The 19,277-nt window shown below is 59.5% G+C and overlaps 1 protein-coding gene across 1 annotated transcript; it reads right to left on the reverse strand.

Annotated features, from left to right (window-relative positions):
• Window positions 1-5,132: 5,132 nt before the first annotated feature.
• LOC144087255 (uncharacterized) lies at window positions 5,133-6,956 on the reverse strand. Its single transcript, XM_077617669.1, has 3 exons — window positions 6,855-6,956; window positions 6,747-6,776; window positions 5,133-5,973 (listed from the first exon to the last, which is right to left on the reverse strand). The coding sequence occupies exons 1-3, from the start codon at window positions 6,907-6,909 to the stop codon at window positions 5,183-5,185; spliced, it is 876 nt and encodes a 291-aa protein (XP_077473795.1). The 5' UTR covers window positions 6,910-6,956; the 3' UTR covers window positions 5,133-5,182.
• Between the last annotated feature and the right edge of the window lie 12,321 nt (window positions 6,957-19,277).

Genomic DNA, 19,277 nt, shown 5'->3' on the forward strand with positions numbered 1-19,277 from the left:
TGGCTTAGTGAGAACTTTTTTCCTGCCGGTTTTTGTTTTACACATTTCATACAGAATTTGTGACATTTTATAATTTTTTAAAAGAGTTTTGGGGTTGTATTTATTTTAAATTTATAATAGTCAATAAGCTTTCACATGTGAACGCTGTCTCTACTAAAAAAACAAGTTTGCAACCATTTCAGAATCAATTTAATTTCATAAGTGGATGTACCTCAGTATTAGGTCATATGGCATTAGCACATCAACCTCCAACATTCCGATAAAGGATTTATTCCCCATATGGTACTGACCTTCCTGCACTCAAATGTTTTCTCTGCCTGTGTGTGTATTCTTCAGGTGCTCTAGTTTCCTCCCAAGGGCAAAAATCATGGATGGTTGGCCGGTTGAGCACTCTAAATTGCCTTGGTCAAAGTGTGTAAAAATAGTGTCTGTCAAGTTATCTCTACTTTTCTTCAAATTTTGCCCCAAACTTGAAAAGGGGCCCCGATCTTATCAACGCAGGAACAACTCAAATCCTTCCAGTTTACACTTTTATTGAAGCTTATTCACTTTACAGAGATAGGTCATAAGAGTAATCCAAGTTAAGGGAAAATACAACGAATGCAACTTAAGGTTGTGAGAAGCAAATTAAGCATCAATCAGCTGGCATTTAGGTGGTACTTATTTTATCCTACCAGTTGTGTGTGATCGGGTCTGAAGGGTATTCCTTGGTATTCCTTGCTCCTTTCTCGCCTGTCTACTTTCAAGGCTTGAATCTGAATGTTTATATCCTGGCTCATGCCCTATGATCTTAGGCAGGAAATGAGGCGAGGTGACTTATTTGGGTTTTCTTTTCTGCCCCTTGTTGGCCTGGAGGAGGGGCAGACATATCTTCTCGAAAATTGACTTGACACCTCCCACTTGGCATCTCGGTTCTTGAACCCAGAGAGGTCACACAGTTCCTGGTTGCTCTCGTTCGTTTCTTTGTTGGTCTATTTCTGTTCTTCCACAGGTATCAGGACAATGATGCGTCGTACATCTCTATGCAGAATTATTGGAGGGATTTTTGTGGGGGGTTTCTTTGCTTGATCAGATTTGGTAGTAGAGACGGGGTAGCTTGGGAAGGTCTTGACGTGTACATCTCTGACGATGCCTCTTGTGTCGGGGACGACACTATCGACTCGTCCAAGCTTGTACTGGCCCCTTAGAGCATTTTGGTCGGCCAGCCAGACGATATCTCCCGTGGCTACATTTCTGTTCGTTGTGTGCCACTTACTTCGGATGAAAAAGCCACCTGCTTTCAGGATCTCTTCAACCCTTTTGGTGTAACCATCCAGTTTTTCCAAGTCGTTATGAGAGGTCAGCACATCGTCAACGTAAGAGTCTTCCTCCAGGATTCTGCACTCCTCTTTTAGGTGAGCAAACATGGGTAGTTTTGCAGTCTCTCTCATTGCCAGCTGTGCAATGCATCCTGCTGGACGATCGCCAATGTTGACTCGGGTGATGGCATACTCCTCAATTTCACTTTCTTCGGTGTCTCTCCAAAGAAATCTGTGTAGGTGCATTTCTGGTTCTTCCAACCACACTGAGTTGTACATCTTCTTGATGTCTCCAAGGGCTGCATGCACTCCTCTTCTGAATCTGAGTAAAACTGCTCGGATTGGGTTGAGGACGTCTGGTCCTTTCAACAGGATATCGTTCATGCTAAGTCCCTTGAACTTCTGGCTGCTGTTCCAGACCAGGCGCACTGGTGTGGTGACGGAGTGGGGGTTTGGCGCTACCAAGTGGCTAACGTACCACACCGGTCCTCTCCAATTGGTGATCATTTCTTTGCTGAGTTTCTTTGCTGCTCTTCTTTCCACCATTTCATGGACTTGGGATGCGTATGCCACTTTCCACTTGGGTTCTTTCTTGAGTTGTTTTTCTGTCCTCAGAAAGGTTGCTTCTACTCCACTTCTGTTGTAGGGTAGGTTAATGGGGTCTTCGATCCATGGGTATTTCGTATCCCAGTGAGGTTGGTTGACGTGATCATCGGTGGTGACATAGGTGAGGCCTTTTCTGATGACTTCCAGCTCTCTCTCCTCGCTCAGTGTCATCTCCTTGCCTCCTGGCTGGCAGTTGCCACATCTGTATCCTCCACACTTTATTGGGGCAGCCTGCGAACCACTGTCCCATTTCCACCAGTTGAGGAATTCTTTGTCTGTGACAGTGCTTCTAGTTTCAGCTTTGAATTCCTTTGATGCTCTGAGTTCTTGGTATTTCACAGCCGTGGCCCTCATGGACCGTGCAAAGTGTGTTTTGGATGTGCGAGCTGCCACACTCTCTTCCTCAAAGAGGCCTGGGTGCGTTCCACCAACGGTCTTTCCCAATGGTCCGTCCCATAAGACGAGGTCGCCAATCACCTTCACCCTCTGTGGTGCGAGGCGTCCTTCCCGGTGACCGATGAGGAGCTCGACCTGCTCTGGTCTGTGCAGGTCCTCTAAGCTGACTTCTGGGAAGAACCCTTTCAGTTCTTCAGGTTTGATAGTCCTACTTATCTTGGCTATTTCTTTCAAACCATAACAGGTGAGTTCATGGGCTCTTTTCGTCCCTGTGGGTGTCTTAACTCTCACTCGGAGCTGATACTTTTTTGTTTTTACTTTCAAAACCATCCCCCCAACACCGTGGACCAATAGAGTGACCTTCTCACTTCTGAGGTTGAGCCTTTTGGCTGCGCTGTGGGTAATGTAGTTTGTATCAGACGCCAAGTCAATCAGTGTTCCAATTTTCTGACCTGCATTGGTTGTTACTTCGAGGAGCATAAGCATCACTGGGAGTTCCTCCCCTTCACTATGCCCCATTGCTGCAGACTTGTCGGTGCAGAGCGAACTTGCTGAAACATTGGTGAAGACTCTCTTGAATTCTTTTGCCGCTTCGGGGGACATTCTAGACACGAATCCCTGTTGTTCTTCTGTCAATTCGTGCCTCCCCGCATTTGGTCTTCGTATTGCGTTTCCTTTTTGACACAGGAAAAAGTGATGGTCTCTCTTGCAGCTTTGTTTCCTGCACAAGTAAGTGTCCCTGCATTCGCTTTCATCCTTGTGACACCCTAGGCACTTTTTGCAGGCTCCCAACCTTTCAACTGCACTCAACTTGTCTTTCGGTTTCAGGTTTTTGAACGCCTTGCAGAAGAACAGCTTCTCTCCGTGCCCCTCTTCCCCGCAGACGACACATCCCCCTTTGCTCGTGGACTTGGTTGAGGCGTACTTCCTGGATTCATATGGCCTGGGTTCGACTGATCTTGGGGGATTCCGACATGTAAGCGGGCCTGTAAGCTGCGCGGTCCTCTCCATGACCCCCTCCTGGTCCTTCAGGTACCGTCGGAGGTTGTCGAAGTGGTTGCCTGGGGTGACTCCATTGGCTGGGTTGGTCATGAAGACTAACCAGTCTCTCATTATCGCCCCTGGTAACTTGCGCGCTATTGATCTGATTACAAGCGGATTGTTGATGGCTTCAGTGTAGTCAAGTTCTTTGAGATCGTTGAGGGCTTTTTCGATTGCTTGGATCATCTCAATCACTTTCCGGGGTTGGTCGGCTGTCAGGACGGGGATTCTGTCCAGGTCTCCGACGATCTCCAAGGCTATTGTTGCTTTGTCTCCAAATCGGTTCTCCAGCATCCTGAGCATGTCTTCTGCGGTCTGACAGGTGGACAGGCCTAGGTCTCTGCAGATTCTCCCGTCCACACTTTCAAGGAGCTGGAGTCTTCTGGCTTCCGTCGAGCCAGTCGGCTCGCCTTGTTTCTGAAGACTTTCCCAGGTCTTTCTCCACGGGTGGAAGTCTCTTCTGGAGCCATAGAATGTGGGTAGGCTGGTGGCCTTCATTTTGAGAACTGGTGCTTGTGCTTGTGCTGCACGCTTTGTTTGGAATTCTCTTGCCACCTCATCTTCAGCTTCTTGAACCACTATGAATTCTGCCTGCTTTTCATCGAAGAGGGCCTTTTGTTTCCTTAGGTCTTCCATCCTCCTGTTCTGGGTGGCGCATCCTCCGTCAGGGATCCACTTTCCCCATTCCCTGGCTGCTACCGTGAAGTCACTTATCCGTTTTCTGGCGCAGCCTACAAGGTGTTCATAGGCCCCCTTATATCCCCCAGACACTGGGACTTCAAGGGCCTTTTCGCTAGATAATTTTGCTTCCTCGAATCCGATCGAGAGCTCGAACTTGCCAAATCTATCCCAGAGATTTGATTGTACTGTTTTCCTTACTTCTTTCAGCTTGGTTTCACAGTCTTCTCTGGTCTTCTTTATTTTCTCCAATATTCCTTCAATATCTTCCTCAGAACCTCCCCGTTCGGCAAGGAGGCCGAGTTCGTAATCGCTATTAGTGCCATGTACCTCTTTTGATTGTGCATAGACCCTATTGTATTCCTTCAGCAACTCTGATTTTTCCAGGTTCCCTGCATCTCTGACTAGGTGAGTGGCTTGATTGATGAAAGCTCTTTCTGCTTTGGCCCTTTCGAGCTTTAGCAGCTCAATTATTTTCCCAGTAGCTTCTTCCGCCATGGCTTGAGGCCTCGCACTCCTCTTGAGGCTCTTCCGATGACTGCGTTGGCTTTGACTCAAGGCCTTTAATCCTTTGTCTATGATGCCACGCTGGTTTTCAACTGTCAAGTTTGGGGCAAAATTTGAAGAAAAGTAGAGATAACTTGACAGTGTCCTTTCCTTTTATACATGTATACAGACAGTCTAAGGGCTTCTTTTAATTCCTTAAAATGCTTGGTTTCTATTTAGCATTTTCCAGGTTAATATTAAAAATAAGGAAATTGTGCCATCCTTGGAAGTAACTGTTAACAATCTGACCATACAATTTAAATACTGGAGTAAAAGGATTCTTTATTGCGCCAAATAGGGAGAATGGTAAACTTATAACAAGGACTGTAAACACTAATAGTTTATCTGAAGTTAATACCAGTATTGGTGCACTTTCAACCATGGTGGCTAAGGAAATGGCTGAACCCTTGTTTTGGTTACCATTCCATTCAATAAGGCATCTTCCCCACATGCTAAACATCCAACACTATGTGTATTGCACTGCAGCTACATACCCACTTTCTGAACTAGTTATGTTTTAAAGCAGAGTATTTTAAGTCAATGTAGACTAGTAAAAAAATGACCGTATTAACAGGATAATTGTACTTTATTCTTCCAAATATAAAAAAGTGCAATCTTTAAACAAGTACTGTAAACACCTGGTCTTCCATGTCATTCTCCATTTCAGCATTGTGGGAGTGGGGCACGTCGCTCTGCTGGGCCAGGGTGGCGTTGTGGGAGTGGGGCACGTCGCTCTGCTGGGCCAGGGTGGCGTTGTGGGAGTGGGGCACGTCGCTCTGCTGGGCCAGGGTGGCGTTGTGGGAGTGGGGCACGTCGCTCTGCTGGGCCAGGGTGGCGTTGTGGGAGTGGGGCACGTCGCTCTGCTGGGCCAGGGTGGCGTTGTGGGAGTGGGGCACGTCGCTCTGCTGGGCCAGGGTGGCGTTGTGGGAGTGGGGCACGTCGCTCTGCTGGGCCAGGGTGGCGTTGTGGGAGTGGGGCACGTCGCTCTGCTGGGCCAGGGTGGCGTTGTGGGAGTGGGGCACGTCGCTCTGCTGGGCCAGGGTGGCGTTGTGGGAGTGGGGCACGTCGCTCTGCTGGGCCAGGGTGGCGTTGTGGGAGTGGGGCACGTCGCTCTGCTGGGCCAGGGTGGCGTTGTGGGAGTGGGGCACGTCGCTCTGCTGGGCCAGGGTGGCGTTGTGGGAGTGGGGCACGTCGCTCTGCTGGGCCAGGGTGGCGTTGTGGGAGTGGGGCACGTCGCTCTGCTGGGCCAGGGTGGCGTTGTGGGAGTGGGGCACGTCGCTCTGCTGGGCCAGGGTGGCGTTGTGGGAGTGGGGCACGTCGCTCTGCTGTTCCAGGGTCATGTTTCTCCATTTGTCATTATACAAGTCAGGGTGGCTTATATTAAATTCCACATTTGTCACTGGTTGGCCTTTTCACAAAGAGATACACATTAGTAAATTAATACCAATCAAATTGATAGATTAACCCAATTACAAACCAAACAGAGAATTGTCAGGTACCTCAAGGAATACTTTTCTAAATCACTGATTAGAAATTAGACAGTGGCTTAGAGATTCAACCAGAATTTTACATCCATCCATTTCAATTATAATGATTGTTATATTTTAAGCTACTCTAGTAATGACAATAATTTCACAAATAAAAGTTATTTATGCACTGTTCTGCAGTCATCATTCACAATTGTGTCATTTTCAGGGACCAAGTAATACTGATCATTCAGACAGCAAGTAAACTCATACATTTGATGACATAAATAACAAATGTAAAATGGATGACTGGGGGGGGGGGGGGGGGGGGTTTGGGGCATTGGGGAGAATTACAATTTGTTCATCAAACACTGACAGCAACTGACTTTGTTCAACTTAGCCACATTCCAAAAGGAGGGTCAAGTTCCAATTGCCCCCCAACTCCTAAAAGGTACTAGTCAGTGATAACCATCCAATCATGCACCTCTTTCCACCATCTGGCTGTGATTTTTCTTTAGTTAAATGTGCAATTAACATTTGCACATTGGCAGTGATGTGATTCTATCTAATTGACAGTGGCAGTGAATGAGCCAATGTACACCAATGAGTTAAACTCATCAGAAGACCAGTCAGTAAAAAGGTGTCATCACAAACCACAGTGCTGATCACAAAAGATCTTTAACACAGCCTTTCTTCACAACAGCATTGCAATTACCTTTTGTAGATCCAACAGAAGCAGATAGGCCTGTGGAGAAACAAAGTCACATCAGGATTCTTTGAGACAAAATAATTCCAAAGCCTGGTTCACAATCTGATGTCTCACCATTTTCCATCAAGATGGCAATCGCCAACACGAGCACAAACCAAACTAAGGCCATGATGTCACTGCTGCAGAGTAAGTCATGTTAACAGGTGTCTGCAATAGCTTTTAAAGCAAGAAAAAAAGTGAGCACAAGTGGTATTAATTAGTTTCAATTAGCACGAACAACGCTTCAACATTTTCATGAACAAAAAGTTAACCAAGTTAAAAATGTTTGTTGTTGTTTTTCAATACTCTCAACTGGGTTTGGCAAATGGTGTGATATCTCCATATTGAAAGAACATGAAACTTTGTAAACAACAGTTTTGTCAATAACTCATTTAAATAATCTTCAACAAACAAATATCAATATCCAAAGTAATTCTATTCAGAAGTATGAACAAAAACAATGACTGAACATAATAAACTTAATTTATTCATTTTCCATACCGCTTACCCTCACAAGGGTAATTTATGTGATACGATCAGTTGAAAAAAGTGATGTTTTTAAAGACATCCTGGCAGATACTGAATCGGTGGCCAGCCAATCGCAGGGCACAAGGAGACGGACACGTTCACAATCATACCTAGGGGCAAATAAGAGTGTTCAACCAGACTACCATACATGTCTTTGAGATGTGGGAGGAAACAAACATCTTATTTTATATTGTTTGCTTATGTATAGGTGTCCCGGCGGCTTGAGTGGTTAGCGTGTCGGCCTCACAGCTCTGGCATCCTGGGTTCCAATCCAGGTCAATCCATTTGAGTGGAGTTTTTATTTTTGTGGCTGAATGATAACTTTTTTCCTCCCCTTTTTTGTTTTACACATTTCATACAAATTTTGTGACATTTTATAATTTTTTAAAAGAGTTTCGGGGTTGTATTTATTTCAAATTTATAATAGTCAATAAGCTTTTACAAGTGAACTCTGTCTCTACTAAAAAAACAAGTTTGCAATTGCAACCATTTCAGAATCAATTTAATTTCGTAAGATGTACCCGTGGTAGGTCATATGGCAGTTACCACATCAACCTCCAATAAAGGATTTATTCTCCATATGGTACTGACCTTCCTGCACTCAAATGTTTTCTCTGTGCCTGTGTGGGTATTCTTCAGGTGCTCTAGTTTCCTCCCATAGGCAAAAAACATGAATGGTTTCCCAGTTGAGCACTCTAAATTGCCTTGGTCAAAGTGTGTATTAATAGTGTCCTTGCCTTTTATACATGTATACAAACAATCTAAGGTAGGGGTCCCCAAAGTTTTTCCTGTGAGGGCCACATAACCTTTCCCTTTTCTGATGGGGGGCCGGTGTTTGTTTGTAACAGAAAAAGTGTGACGATCGTAGGGGAGCTTAAAAAATATATTGTTTTCCAGAAAGCCACACATAACCAAATAACCCTTTCCAGGTTCTTTACAGAAAAAAAGTCAGGAAACAAATAATAACACTATTAATGAAATAAATAATAACTAAATAACCCTCTCTGAGTTCTTCACAGAAAAAACAGGAAATAAATAACACTATTTATGAAATAAATAATAACTAAATAACTCTCTCTGGGTTCTTCATAGAAAAAAAGCCATGGAACATTAACTTTCTGTTGTGCCATGCACAATCTTAACAGATAAAAGTTCAGCTCAGTTGTCAGAGCAGAATCTCTCTCACGTCAACACTTTGCAGCACAGTGCTTGCTGGTGAATTAGGCAGTGGACTCGTAGCGGGGCGGTGAGACCCCTTTTTTCCAACTCCCGGTTCATGCGTCCCATTAGACTGCGAGTTTCGCCCACCATGCTAGGAGCCCCGTCAGTCGTGATGCTAGCTAGCTTTGACCAGTCCAGGTCCAACTTCTCCATAGTTTGGCACAGTTTGTCAAAAATATCCTCTCCCGTTGTAGTCCCTTTGAGACTTTGGAGGGCTGCCAGATCCTCGCATATCTCAAAGTTTGCGCTAACTCCACGAATAAAAATGAGCAGTTGCGGTGTGTCTTGCACGTCCGTGCTTTCATCCAGTGCTAATGAAAAAAAGTCAAATTCTTTCGTCTTCTGCTGTAGCTGGGCATATATATTACTCCCGATTTCTTCAACGCGTCTGGTCATTGTACTCGCCGACAGACTTACGGCATTAAATGCATCTTTCTTCTCGGCACACACCTCCTCCGCGACAGCATCCATACATTTCTTAACAGACTCTCCGTCAGTGAAAGGCTTACCGCTGCTTGCAATCAGTTTAGCAACCCGAAAGCTGGCCCGATCGGATGCCTGGTTCAGCTGAGCTTGGCGTACAAATATATTTTGCTGAGATAATCTCTCAAAGCAAAAAAGTGGACTACTGTCTGCTCGTATTTGGCCTTGCAAGCTATCGTACTTGTCTTTGTGACGGGGTTCATAGTGTCGGCGAAGATTGTATTCTTTGAATACCGCAACCGTCTCTTGACAGATGAGACAAATAGCCTTTTCTTTGCATTGAACAAAAAAAAAAATCGTTTGTCCACTCCAGGTTAAATACCCTGCATTCTGAATCAATTTGTCCCTTACCTAACTTTTTCGCCATTATTCCGTTCTCAAAGAGGTTGCACAGTGTTTATATGCTTGAATAGTCCGTGATGGTCCGCGCTAATCGCTCGCTCTACCGGGCCACCTAAAAAAAGAATAGATTAAATGAAAACAATTCATTCATTCATCTTCCATACTGCGGATCGTCGTAAGGGTTGCTGGAGCCTAACCCAGCTGACTTCGGGCGAAAGGCAGACTACACCCTAGACTGGTCGCCAGTCGTAGGGCACACAGAGACACAAACGACCATACGCACTCAGAATCATACCATCACCAGCGGGAATCGAACTCACACCTGCAAATAATTTGTATTGTTAAATGTGAAATGCAGCTCCAGAGAAATTTGCATCTATTGATGTCATTTCTTTGCCGTTAGAATTGTGAGAGGCAAAAAGCTCAGAAAACTTCAGGAGATCGCATTTATCAAATTTCTATCCTTCCACTGAACAGCACATCACTACGCCAGCATCGCTGCTAATGGACACGCAGGGTTGGCCACAAAACGATCTCTGCTACTGGGAACGCATATATTCTTTTTCCCAGTGCTTTTCAAAATTGCCAAATTTCAGATTAAATTCTGAGTTTATGGGGTCGTTGAACATTTTTAAAGACTTTGGAGAACTTGTATTAAATACCAGATTTTTTTCTACCTCAGTGGAAAATAAGGTAGAATTCTTTCAAAAGCCCTACATCAGAGATTTCTGCACATCCCTTAAATGATAGAATCTTGTCATAAACGAGCAATACATACTCATATCCACAAGTATTTATATCTCATCTCCTTTTCTGAACCACTTTATCCTCATTAGGGTCACAGGGGGTGCTGGAGTCAATCCCGGAATCCACCCTGAATCGGTGGCCAGCTGATCGCAGGGCACAAGGAGTCAGACAACAATGCATATTCACCTATACGTAGGGGCAATTGTGTCCAAATCAGCCTACCATGCATGTTTATGAATGTGGGAGGAAACCGGAATCCCCGGAGGAAACCCACACAGGCTCGGCAAGAACATGCAAATTCCACACAGGTGAACCGACCTGGATTTGATCCCAGGACCACAGAGCTGTGACGCCGACATGCTTAACACGCAAGTATGTGCAGTCGTTAGCACAGCCAACTCAAAGTTTTGATGGAGGTTCAAGCCCCAGAAGGTAGACTGGTTGAGCACTCTAAATTGATTTTAATGTCTTGAGTTTGAAAAAAAAAAATCATGAATTAGGTAGCAATGTACATTCACATTATATTTCAAAAGCCTTGGACAATGGCTCTTAATGCATTTCAAACTCTTCAAAATGGTTTCACTAATTTCTTGCCATACATTTGAAGTGGAAATGAGTCACTAGGACTGACAATACATTTGAAGAGGAAATGTGATAGCAAATAATATTTTGAAATAGGTTTGTGTACCAGGATATTTTACTTTTGTAGACACTGAGAAGGGAGGAATGCATTGTGGTAACAGGATAGATACTTTATTGTTTCAAACTGACAGTGGCAAACTTTAAACAAGGACTGTAAACACTTGGTCTTCAGAGTCATCATCCATTTTGTCATTCTGGTAGTCAGACATAGCGTAACTTGGGGTTAAAATGTTAAGCCGGACCTGGGCGGCGCTGTGGTGGTGGTGGTGGCCCCCGGTCCCCCAGCCGGACCTGGGCGGCGCTGTGGTGGTGGTGGTGGTGGCCCCCGGTCCCCCAGCCGGACCTGGGCGGCGCTGTGGTGGTGGTGGTGGTGGCCCCCGGTCCCCCAGCCGGACCTGGGCGGCGCTGTGGTGGTGGTGGTGGTGGCCCCCGGTCCCCCAGCCGGACCTGGGCGGCGCTGTGGTGGTGGTGGTGGTGGCCCCCGGTCCCCCAGCCGGACCTGGGCGGCGCTGTGGTGGTGGTGGTGGTGGCCCCCGGTCCCCCAGCCGGACCTGGGCGGCGCTGTGGTGGTGGTGGTGGTGGCCCCCGGTCCCCCAGCCGGACCTGGGCGGCGCTGTGGTGGTGGTGGTGGTGGCCCCCGGTCCCCCAGCCGGACCTGGGCGGCGCTGTGGTGGTGGTGGTGGTGGCCCCCGGTCCCCCAGCCGGACCTGGGCGGCGCTGTGGTGGTGGTGGTGGTGGCCCCCGGTCCCCCAGCCGGACCTGGGCGGCGCTGTGGTGGTGGTGGTGGTGGCCCCCGGTCCCCCAGCCGGACCTGGGCGGCGCTGTGGTGGTGGTGGTGGTGGCCCCCGGTCCCCCAGCCGGACCTGGGCGGCGCTGTGGTGGTGGTGGTGGTGGCCCCCGGTCCCCCAGCCGGACCTGGGCGGCGCTGTGGTGGTGGTGGTGGTGGCCCCCGGTCCCCCAGCCGGACCTGGGCGGCGCTGTGGTGGTGGTGGTGGTGGCCCCCGGTCCCCCAGCCGGACCTGGGCGGCGCTGTGGTGGTGGTGGTGGTGGCCCCCGGTCCCCCAGCCGGACCTGGGCGGCGCTGTGGTGGTGGTGGTGGTGGCCCCCGGTCCCCCAGCCGGACCTGGGCGGCGCTGTGGTGGTGGTGGTGGTGGCCCCCGGTCCCCCAGCCGGACCTGGGCGGCGCTGTGGTGGTGGTGGTGGTGGCCCCCGGTCCCCCAGCCGGACCTGGGCGGCGCTGTGGTGGTGGTGGTGGTGGCCCCCGGTCCCCCAGCCGGACCTGGGCGGCGCTGTGGTGGTGGTGGTGGTGGCCCCCGGTCCCCCAGCCGGACCTGGGCGGCGCTGTGGTGGTGGTGGTGGCCCCCGGTCCCCCAGCCGGACCTGGGCGGCGCTGTGGTGGTGGTGGTGGCCCCCGGTCCCCCAGCCGGACCTGGGCGGCGCTGTGGTGGTGGTGGTGGCCCCCGGTCCCCCAGCCGGACCTGGGCGGCGCTGTGGTGGTGGTGGTGGCCCCCGGTCCCCCAGCCGGACCTGGGCGGCGCTGTGGTGGTGGTGGTGGCCCCCGGTCCCCCAGCCGGACCTGGGCGGCGCTGTGGTGGTGGTGGTGGCCCCCGGTCCCCCAGCCGGACCTGGGCGGCGCTGTGGTGGTGGTGGTGGCCCCCGGTCCCCCAGCCGGACCTGGGCGGCGCTGTGGTGGTGGTGGTGGCCCCCGGTCCCCCAGCCGGACCTGGGCGGCGCTGTGGTGGTGGTGGTGGCCCCCGGTCCCCCAGCCGGACCTGGGCGGCGCTGTGGTGGTGGTGGTGGCCCCCGGTCCCCCAGCCGGACCTGGGCGGCGCTGTGGTGGTGGTGGTGGCCCCCGGTCCCCCAGCCGGACCTGGGCGGCGCTGTGGTGGTGGTGGTGGCCCCCGGTCCCCCAGCCGGACCTGGGCGGCGCTGTGGTGGTGGTGGTGGCCCCCGGTCCCCCAGCCGGACCTGGGCGGCGCTGTGGTGGTGGTGGTGGCCCCCGGTCCCCCAGCCGGACCTGGGCGGCGCTGTGGTGGTGGTGGTGGCCCCCGGTCCCCCAGCCGGACCTGGGCGGCGCTGTGGTGGTGGTGGTGGCCCCCGGTCCCCCAGCCGGACCTGGGCGGCGCTGTGGTGGTGGTGGTGGCCCCCGGTCCCCCAGCCGGACCTGGGCGGCGCTGTGGTGGTGGTGGTGGCCCCCGGTCCCCCAGCCGGACCTGGGCGGCGCTGTGGTGGTGGTGGTGGCCCCCGGTCCCCCAGCCGGACCTGGGCGGCGCTGTGGTGGTGGTGGTGGCCCCCGGTCCCCCAGCCGGACCTGGGCGGCGCTGTGGTGGTGGTGGTGGCCCCCGGTCCCCCAGCCGGACCTGGGCGGCGCTGTGGTGGTGGTGGTGGCCCCCGGTCCCCCAGCCGGACCTGGGCGGCGCTGTGGTGGTGGTGGTGGCCCCCGGTCCCCCAGCCGGACCTGGGCGGCGCTGTGGTGGTGGTGGTGGCCCCCGGTCCCCCAGCCGGACCTGGGCGGCGCTGTGGTGGTGGTGGTGGCCCCCGGTCCCCCAGCCGGACCTGGGCGGCGCTGTGGTGGTGGTGGTGGCCCCCGGTCCCCCAGCCGGACCTGGGCGGCGCTGTGGTGGTGGTGGTGGCCCCCGGTCCCCCAGCCGGACCTGGGCGGCGCTGTGGTGGTGGTGGTGGCCCCCGGTCCCCCAGCCGGACCTGGGCGGCGCTGTGGTGGTGGTGGTGGCCCCCGGTCCCCCAGCCGGACCTGGGCGGCGCTGTGGTGGTGGTGGTGGCCCCCGGTCCCCCAGCCGGACCTGGGCGGCGCTGTGGTGGTGGTGGTGGCCCCCGGTCCCCCAGCCGGACCTGGGCGGCGCTGTGGTGGTGGTGGTGGCCCCCGGTCCCCCAGCCGGACCTGGGCGGCGCTGTGGTGGTGGTGGTGGCCCCCGGTCCCCCAGCCGGACCTGGGCGGCGCTGTGGTGGTGGTGGTGGCCCCCGGTCCCCCAGCCGGACCTGGGCGGCGCTGTGGTGGTGGTGGTGGCCCCCGGTCCCCCAGCCGGACCTGGGCGGCGCTGTGGTGGTGGTGGTGGCCCCCGGTCCCCCAGCCGGACCTGGGCGGCGCTGTGGTGGTGGTGGTGGCCCCCGGTCCCCCAGCCGGACCTGGGCGGCGCTGTGGTGGTGGTGGTGGCCCCCGGTCCCCCAGCCGGACCTGGGCGGCGCTGTGGTGGTGGTGGTGGCCCCCGGTCCCCCAGCCGGACCTGGGCGGCGCTGTGGTGGTGGTGGTGGCCCCCGGTCCCCCAGCCGGACCTGGGCGGCGCTGTGGTGGTGGTGGTGGCCCCCGGTCCCCCAGCCGGACCTGGGCGGCGCTGTGGTGGTGGTGGTGGCCCCCGGTCCCCCAGCCGGACCTGGGCGGCGCTGTGGTGGTGGTGGTGGCCCCCGGTCCCCCAGCCGGACCTGGGCGGCGCTGTGGTGGTGGTGGTGGCCCCCGGTCCCCCAGCCGGACCTGGGCGGCGCTGTGGTGGTGGTGGTGGCCCCCGGTCCCCCAGCCGGACCTGGGCGGCGCTGTGGTGGTGGTGGTGGCCCCCGGTCCCCCAGCCGGACCTGGGCGGCGCTGTGGTGGTGGTGGTGGCCCCCGGTCCCCCAGCCGGACCTGGGCGGCGCTGTGGTGGTGGTGGTGGCCCCCGGTCCCCCAGCCGGACCTGGGCGGCGCTGTGGTGGTGGTGGTGGCCCCCGGTCCCCCAGCCGGACCTGGGCGGCGCTGTGGTGGTGGTGGTGGCCCCCGGTCCCCCAGCCGGACCTGGGCGGCGCTGTGGTGGTGGTGGTGGCCCCCGGTCCCCCAGCCGGACCTGGGCGGCGCTGTGGTGGTGGTGGTGGCCCCCGGTCCCCCAGCCGGACCTGGGCGGCGCTGTGGTGGTGGTGGTGGCCCCCGGTCCCCCAGCCGGACCTGGGCGGCGCTGTGGTGGTGGTGGTGGCCCCCGGTCCCCCAGCCGGACCTGGGCGGCGCTGTGGTGGTGGTGGTGGCCCCCGGTCCCCCAGCCGGACCTGGGCGGCGCTGTGGTGGTGGTGGTGGCCCCCGGTCCCCCAGCCGGACCTGGGCGGCGCTGTGGTGGTGGTGGTGGCCCCCGGTCCCCCAGCCGGACCTGGGCGGCGCTGTGGTGGTGGTGGTGGCCCCCGGTCCCCCAGCCGGACCTGGGCGGCGCTGTGGTGGTGGTGGTGGCCCCCGGTCCCCCAGCCGGACCTGGGCGGCGCTGTGGTGGTGGTGGTGGCCCCCGGTCCCCCAGCCGGACCTGGGCGGCGCTGTGGTGGTGGTGGTGGCCCCCGGTCCCCCAGCCGGACCTGGGCGGCGCTGTGGTGGTGGTGGTGGCCCCCGGTCCCCCAGCCGGACCTGGGCGGCGCTGTGGTGGTGGTGGTGGCCCCCGGTCCCCCAGCCGGACCTGGGCGGCGCTGTGGTGGTGGTGGTGGCCCCCGGTCCCCCAGCCGGACCTGGGCGGCGCTGTGGTGGTGGTGGTGGCCCCCGGTCCCCCAGCCGGACCTGGGCGGCGCTGTGGTGGTGGTGGTGGCCCCCGGTCCCCCAGCCGGACCTGGGCGGCGCTGTGGTGGTGGTGGTGGCCCCCGGTCCCCCAGCCGGACCTGGGCGGCGCTGTGGTGGTGGTGGTGGCCCCCGGTCCCCCAGCCGGACCTGGGCGGCGCTGTGGTGGTGGTGGTGGCCCCCGGTCCCCCAGCCGGACCTGGGCGGCGCTGTGGTGGTGGTGGTGGCCCCCGGTCCCCCAGCCGGACCTGGGCGGCGCTGTGGTGGTGGTGGTGGCCCCCGGTCCCCCAGCCGGACCTGGGCGGCGCTGTGGTGGTGGTGGTGGCCCCCGGTCCCCCAGCCGGACCTGGGCGGCGCTGTGGTGGTGGTGGTGGCCCCCGGTCCCCCAGCCGGACCTGGGCGGCGCTGTGGTGGTGGTGGTGGCCCCCGGTCCCCCAGCCGGACCTGGGCGGCGCTGTGGTGGTGGTGGTGGCCCCCGGTCCCCCAGCCGGACCTGGGCGGCGCTGTGGTGGTGGTGGTGGCCCCCGGTCCCCCAGCCGGACCTGGGCGGCGCTGTGGTGGTGGTGGTGGCCCCCGGTCCCCCAGCCGGACCTGGGCGGCGCTGTGGTGGTGGTGGTGGCCCCCGGTCCCCCAGCCGGACCTGGGCGGCGCTGTGGTGGTGGTGGTGGCCCCCGGTCCCCCAGCCGGACCTGGGCGGCGCTGTGGTGGTGGTGGTGGCCCCCGGTCCCCCAGCCGGACCTGGGCGGCGCTGTGGTGGTGGTGGTGGCCCCCGGTCCCCCAGCCGGACCTGGGCGGCGCTGTGGTGGTGGTGGTGGCCCCCGGTCCCCCAGCCGGACCTGGGCGGCGCTGTGGTGGTGGTGGTGGCCCCCGGTCCCCCAGCCGGACCTGGGCGGCGCTGTGGTGGTGGTGGTGGCCCCCGGTCCCCCAGCCGGACCTGGGCGGCGCTGTGGTGGTGGTGGTGGCCCCCGGTCCCCCAGCCGGACCTGGGCGGCGCTGTGGTGGTGGTGGTGGCCCCCGGTCCCCCAGCCGGACCTGGGCGGCGCTGTGGTGGTGGTGGTGGCCCCCGGTCCCCCAGCCGGACCTGGGCGGCGCTGTGGTGGTGGTGGTGGCCCCCGGTCCCCCAGCCGGACCTGGGCGGCGCTGTGGTGGTGGTGGTGGCCCCCGGTCCCCCAGCCGGACCTGGGCGGCGCTGTGGTGGTGGTGGTGGCCCCCGGTCCCCCAGCCGGACCTGGGCGGCGCTGTGGTGGTGGTGGTGGCCCCCGGTCCCCCAGCCGGACCTGGGCGGCGCTGTGGTGGTGGTGGTGGCCCCCGGTCCCCCAGCCGGACCTGGGCGGCGCTGTGGTGGTGGTGGTGGCCCCCGGTCCCCCAGCCGGACCTGGGCGGCGCTGTGGTGGTGGTGGTGGCCCCCGGTCCCCCAGCCGGACCTGGGCGGCGCTGTGGTGGTGGTGGTGGCCCCCGGTCCCCCAGCCGGACCTGGGCGGCGCTGTGGTGGTGGTGGTGGCCCCCGGTCCCCCAGCCGGACCTGGGCGGCGCTGTGGTGGTGGTGGTGGCCCCCGGTCCCCCAGCCGGACCTGGGCGGCGCTGTGGTGGTGGTGGTGGCCCCCGGTCCCCCAGCCGGACCTGGGCGGCGCTGTGGTGGTGGTGGTGGCCCCCGGTCCCCCAGCCGGACCTGGGCGGCGCTGTGGTGGTGGTGGTGGCCCCCGGTCCCCCAGCCGGACCTGGGCGGCGCTGTGGTGGTGGTGGTGGCCCCCGGTCCCCCAGCCGGACCTGGGCGGCGCTGTGGTGGTGGTGGTGGCCCCCGGTCCCCCAGCCGGACCTGGGCGGCGCTGTGGTGGTGGTGGTGGCCCCCGGTCCCCCAGCCGGACCTGGGCGGCGCTGTGGTGGTGGTGGTGGCCCCCGGTCCCCCAGCCGGACCTGGGCGGCGCTGTGGTGGTGGTGGTGGCCCCCGGTCCCCCAGCCGGACCTGGGCGGCGCTGTGGTGGTGGTGGTGGCCCCCGGTCCCCCAGCCGGACCTGGGCGGCGCTGTGGTGGTGGTGGTGGCCCCCGGTCCCCCAGCCGGACCTGGGCGGCGCTGTGGTGGTGGTGGTGGCCCCCGGTCCCCCAGCCGGACCTGGGCGGCGCTGTGGTGGTGGTGGTGGCCCCCGGTCCCCCAGCCGGACCTGGGCGGCGCTGTGGTGGTGGTGGTGGCCCCCGGTCCCCCAGCCGGACCTGGGCGGCGCTGTGGTGGTGGTGGTGGCCCCCGGTCCCCCAGCCGGACCTGGGCGGCGCTGTGGTGGTGGTGGTGGCCCCCGGTCCCCCAGCCGGACCTGGGCGGCGCTGTGGTGGTGGTGGTGGCCCCCGGTCCCCCAGCCGGACCTGGGCGGCGCTGTGGTGGTGGTGGTGGCCCCCGGTCCCCCAGCCGGACCTGGGCGGCGCTGTGGTGGTGGTGGTGGCCCCCGGTCCCCCAGCCGGACCTGGGCGGCGCTGTGGTGGTGGTGGTGGCCCCCGGTCCCCCAGCCGGACCTGGGCGGCGCTGTGGTGGTGGTGGTGGCCCCCGGTCCCCCAGCCGGACCTGGGCGGCGCTGTGGTGGTGGTGGTGGCCCCCGGTCCCCCAGCCGGACCTGGGCGGCGCTGTGGTGGTGGTGGTGGCCCCCGGTCCCCCAGCCGGACCTGGGCGGCGCTGTGGTGGTGGTGGTGGCCCCCGGTCCCCCAGCCGGACCTGGGCGGCGCTGTGGTGGTGGTGGTGGCCCCCGGTCCCCCAGCCGGACCTGGGCGGCGCTGTGGTGGTGGTGGTGGCCCCCGGTCCCCCAGCCGGACCTGGGCGGCGCTGTGGTGGTGGTGGTGGCCCCCGGTCCCCCAGCCGGACCTGGGCGGCGCTGTGGTGGTGGTGGTGGCCCCCGGTCCCCCAGCCGGACCTGGGCGGCGCTGTGGTGGTGGTGGTGGCCCCCGGTCCCCCAGCCGGACCTGGGCGGCGCTGTGGTGGTGGTGGTGGCCCCCGGTCCCCCAGCCGGACCTGGGCGGCGCTGTGGTGGTGGTGGTGGCCCCCGGTCCCCCAGCCGGACCTGGGCGGCGCTGTGGTGGTGGTGGTGGCCCCCGGTCCCCCAGCCGGACCTGGGCGGCGCTGTGGTGGTGGTGGTGGCCCCCGGTCCCCCAGCCGGACCTGGGCGGCGCTGTGGTGGTGGTGGTGGCCCCCGGTCCCCCAGCCGGACCTGGGCGGCGCTGTGGTGGTGGTGGTGGCCCCCGGTCCCCCAGCCGGACCTGGGCGGCGCTGTGGTGGTGGTGGTGGCCCCCGGTCCCCCAGCCGGACCTGGGCGGCGCTGTGGTGGTGGTGGTGGCCCCCGGTCCCCCAGCCGGACCTGGGCGGCGCTGTGGTGGTGGTGGTGGCCCCCGGTCCCCCAGCCGGACCTGGGCGGCGCTGTGGTGGTGGTGGTGGCCCCCGGTCCCCCAGCCGGACCTGGGCGGCGCTGTGGTGGTGGTGGTGGCCCCCGGTCCCCCAGCCGGACCTGGGCGGCGCTGTGGTGGTGGTGGTGGCCCCCGGTCCCCCAGCCGGACCTGGGCGGCGCTGTGGTGGTGGTGGTGGCCCCCGGTCCCCCAGCCGGACCTGGGCGGCGCTGTGGTGGTGGTGGTGGCCCCCGGTCCCCCAGCCGGACCTGGGCGGCGCTGTGGTGGTGGTGGTGGCCCCCGGTCCCCCAGCCGGACCTGGGCGGCGCTGTGGTGGTGGTGGTGGCCCCCGGTCCCCCAGCCGGACCTGGGCGGCGCTGTGGTGGTGGTGGTGGCCCCCGGTCCCCCAGCCGGACCTGGGCGGCGCTGTGGTGGTGGTGGTGGCCCCCGGTCCCCCAGCCGGACCTGGGCGGCGCTGTGGTGGTGGTGGTGGCCCCCGGTCCCCCAGCCGGACCTGGGCGGCGCTGTGGTGGTGGCCCCCGGTCCCCCAGCCGGACCTGGGTGGCGTTGTGGTGGTGGCCCCCGGTCCATAACAGCAGAGACAAGCGTCCTTTGCCAACTCACTGCCCCCCCTGCCTACTTCAATTGGTTAGACATCTATC

This window comes from Stigmatopora argus, chromosome 1 (assembly GCF_051989625.1).
Source record: "Stigmatopora argus isolate UIUO_Sarg chromosome 1, RoL_Sarg_1.0, whole genome shotgun sequence".
NCBI classification, from domain to species: Eukaryota; Metazoa; Chordata; class Actinopteri; order Syngnathiformes; family Syngnathidae; genus Stigmatopora; species Stigmatopora argus.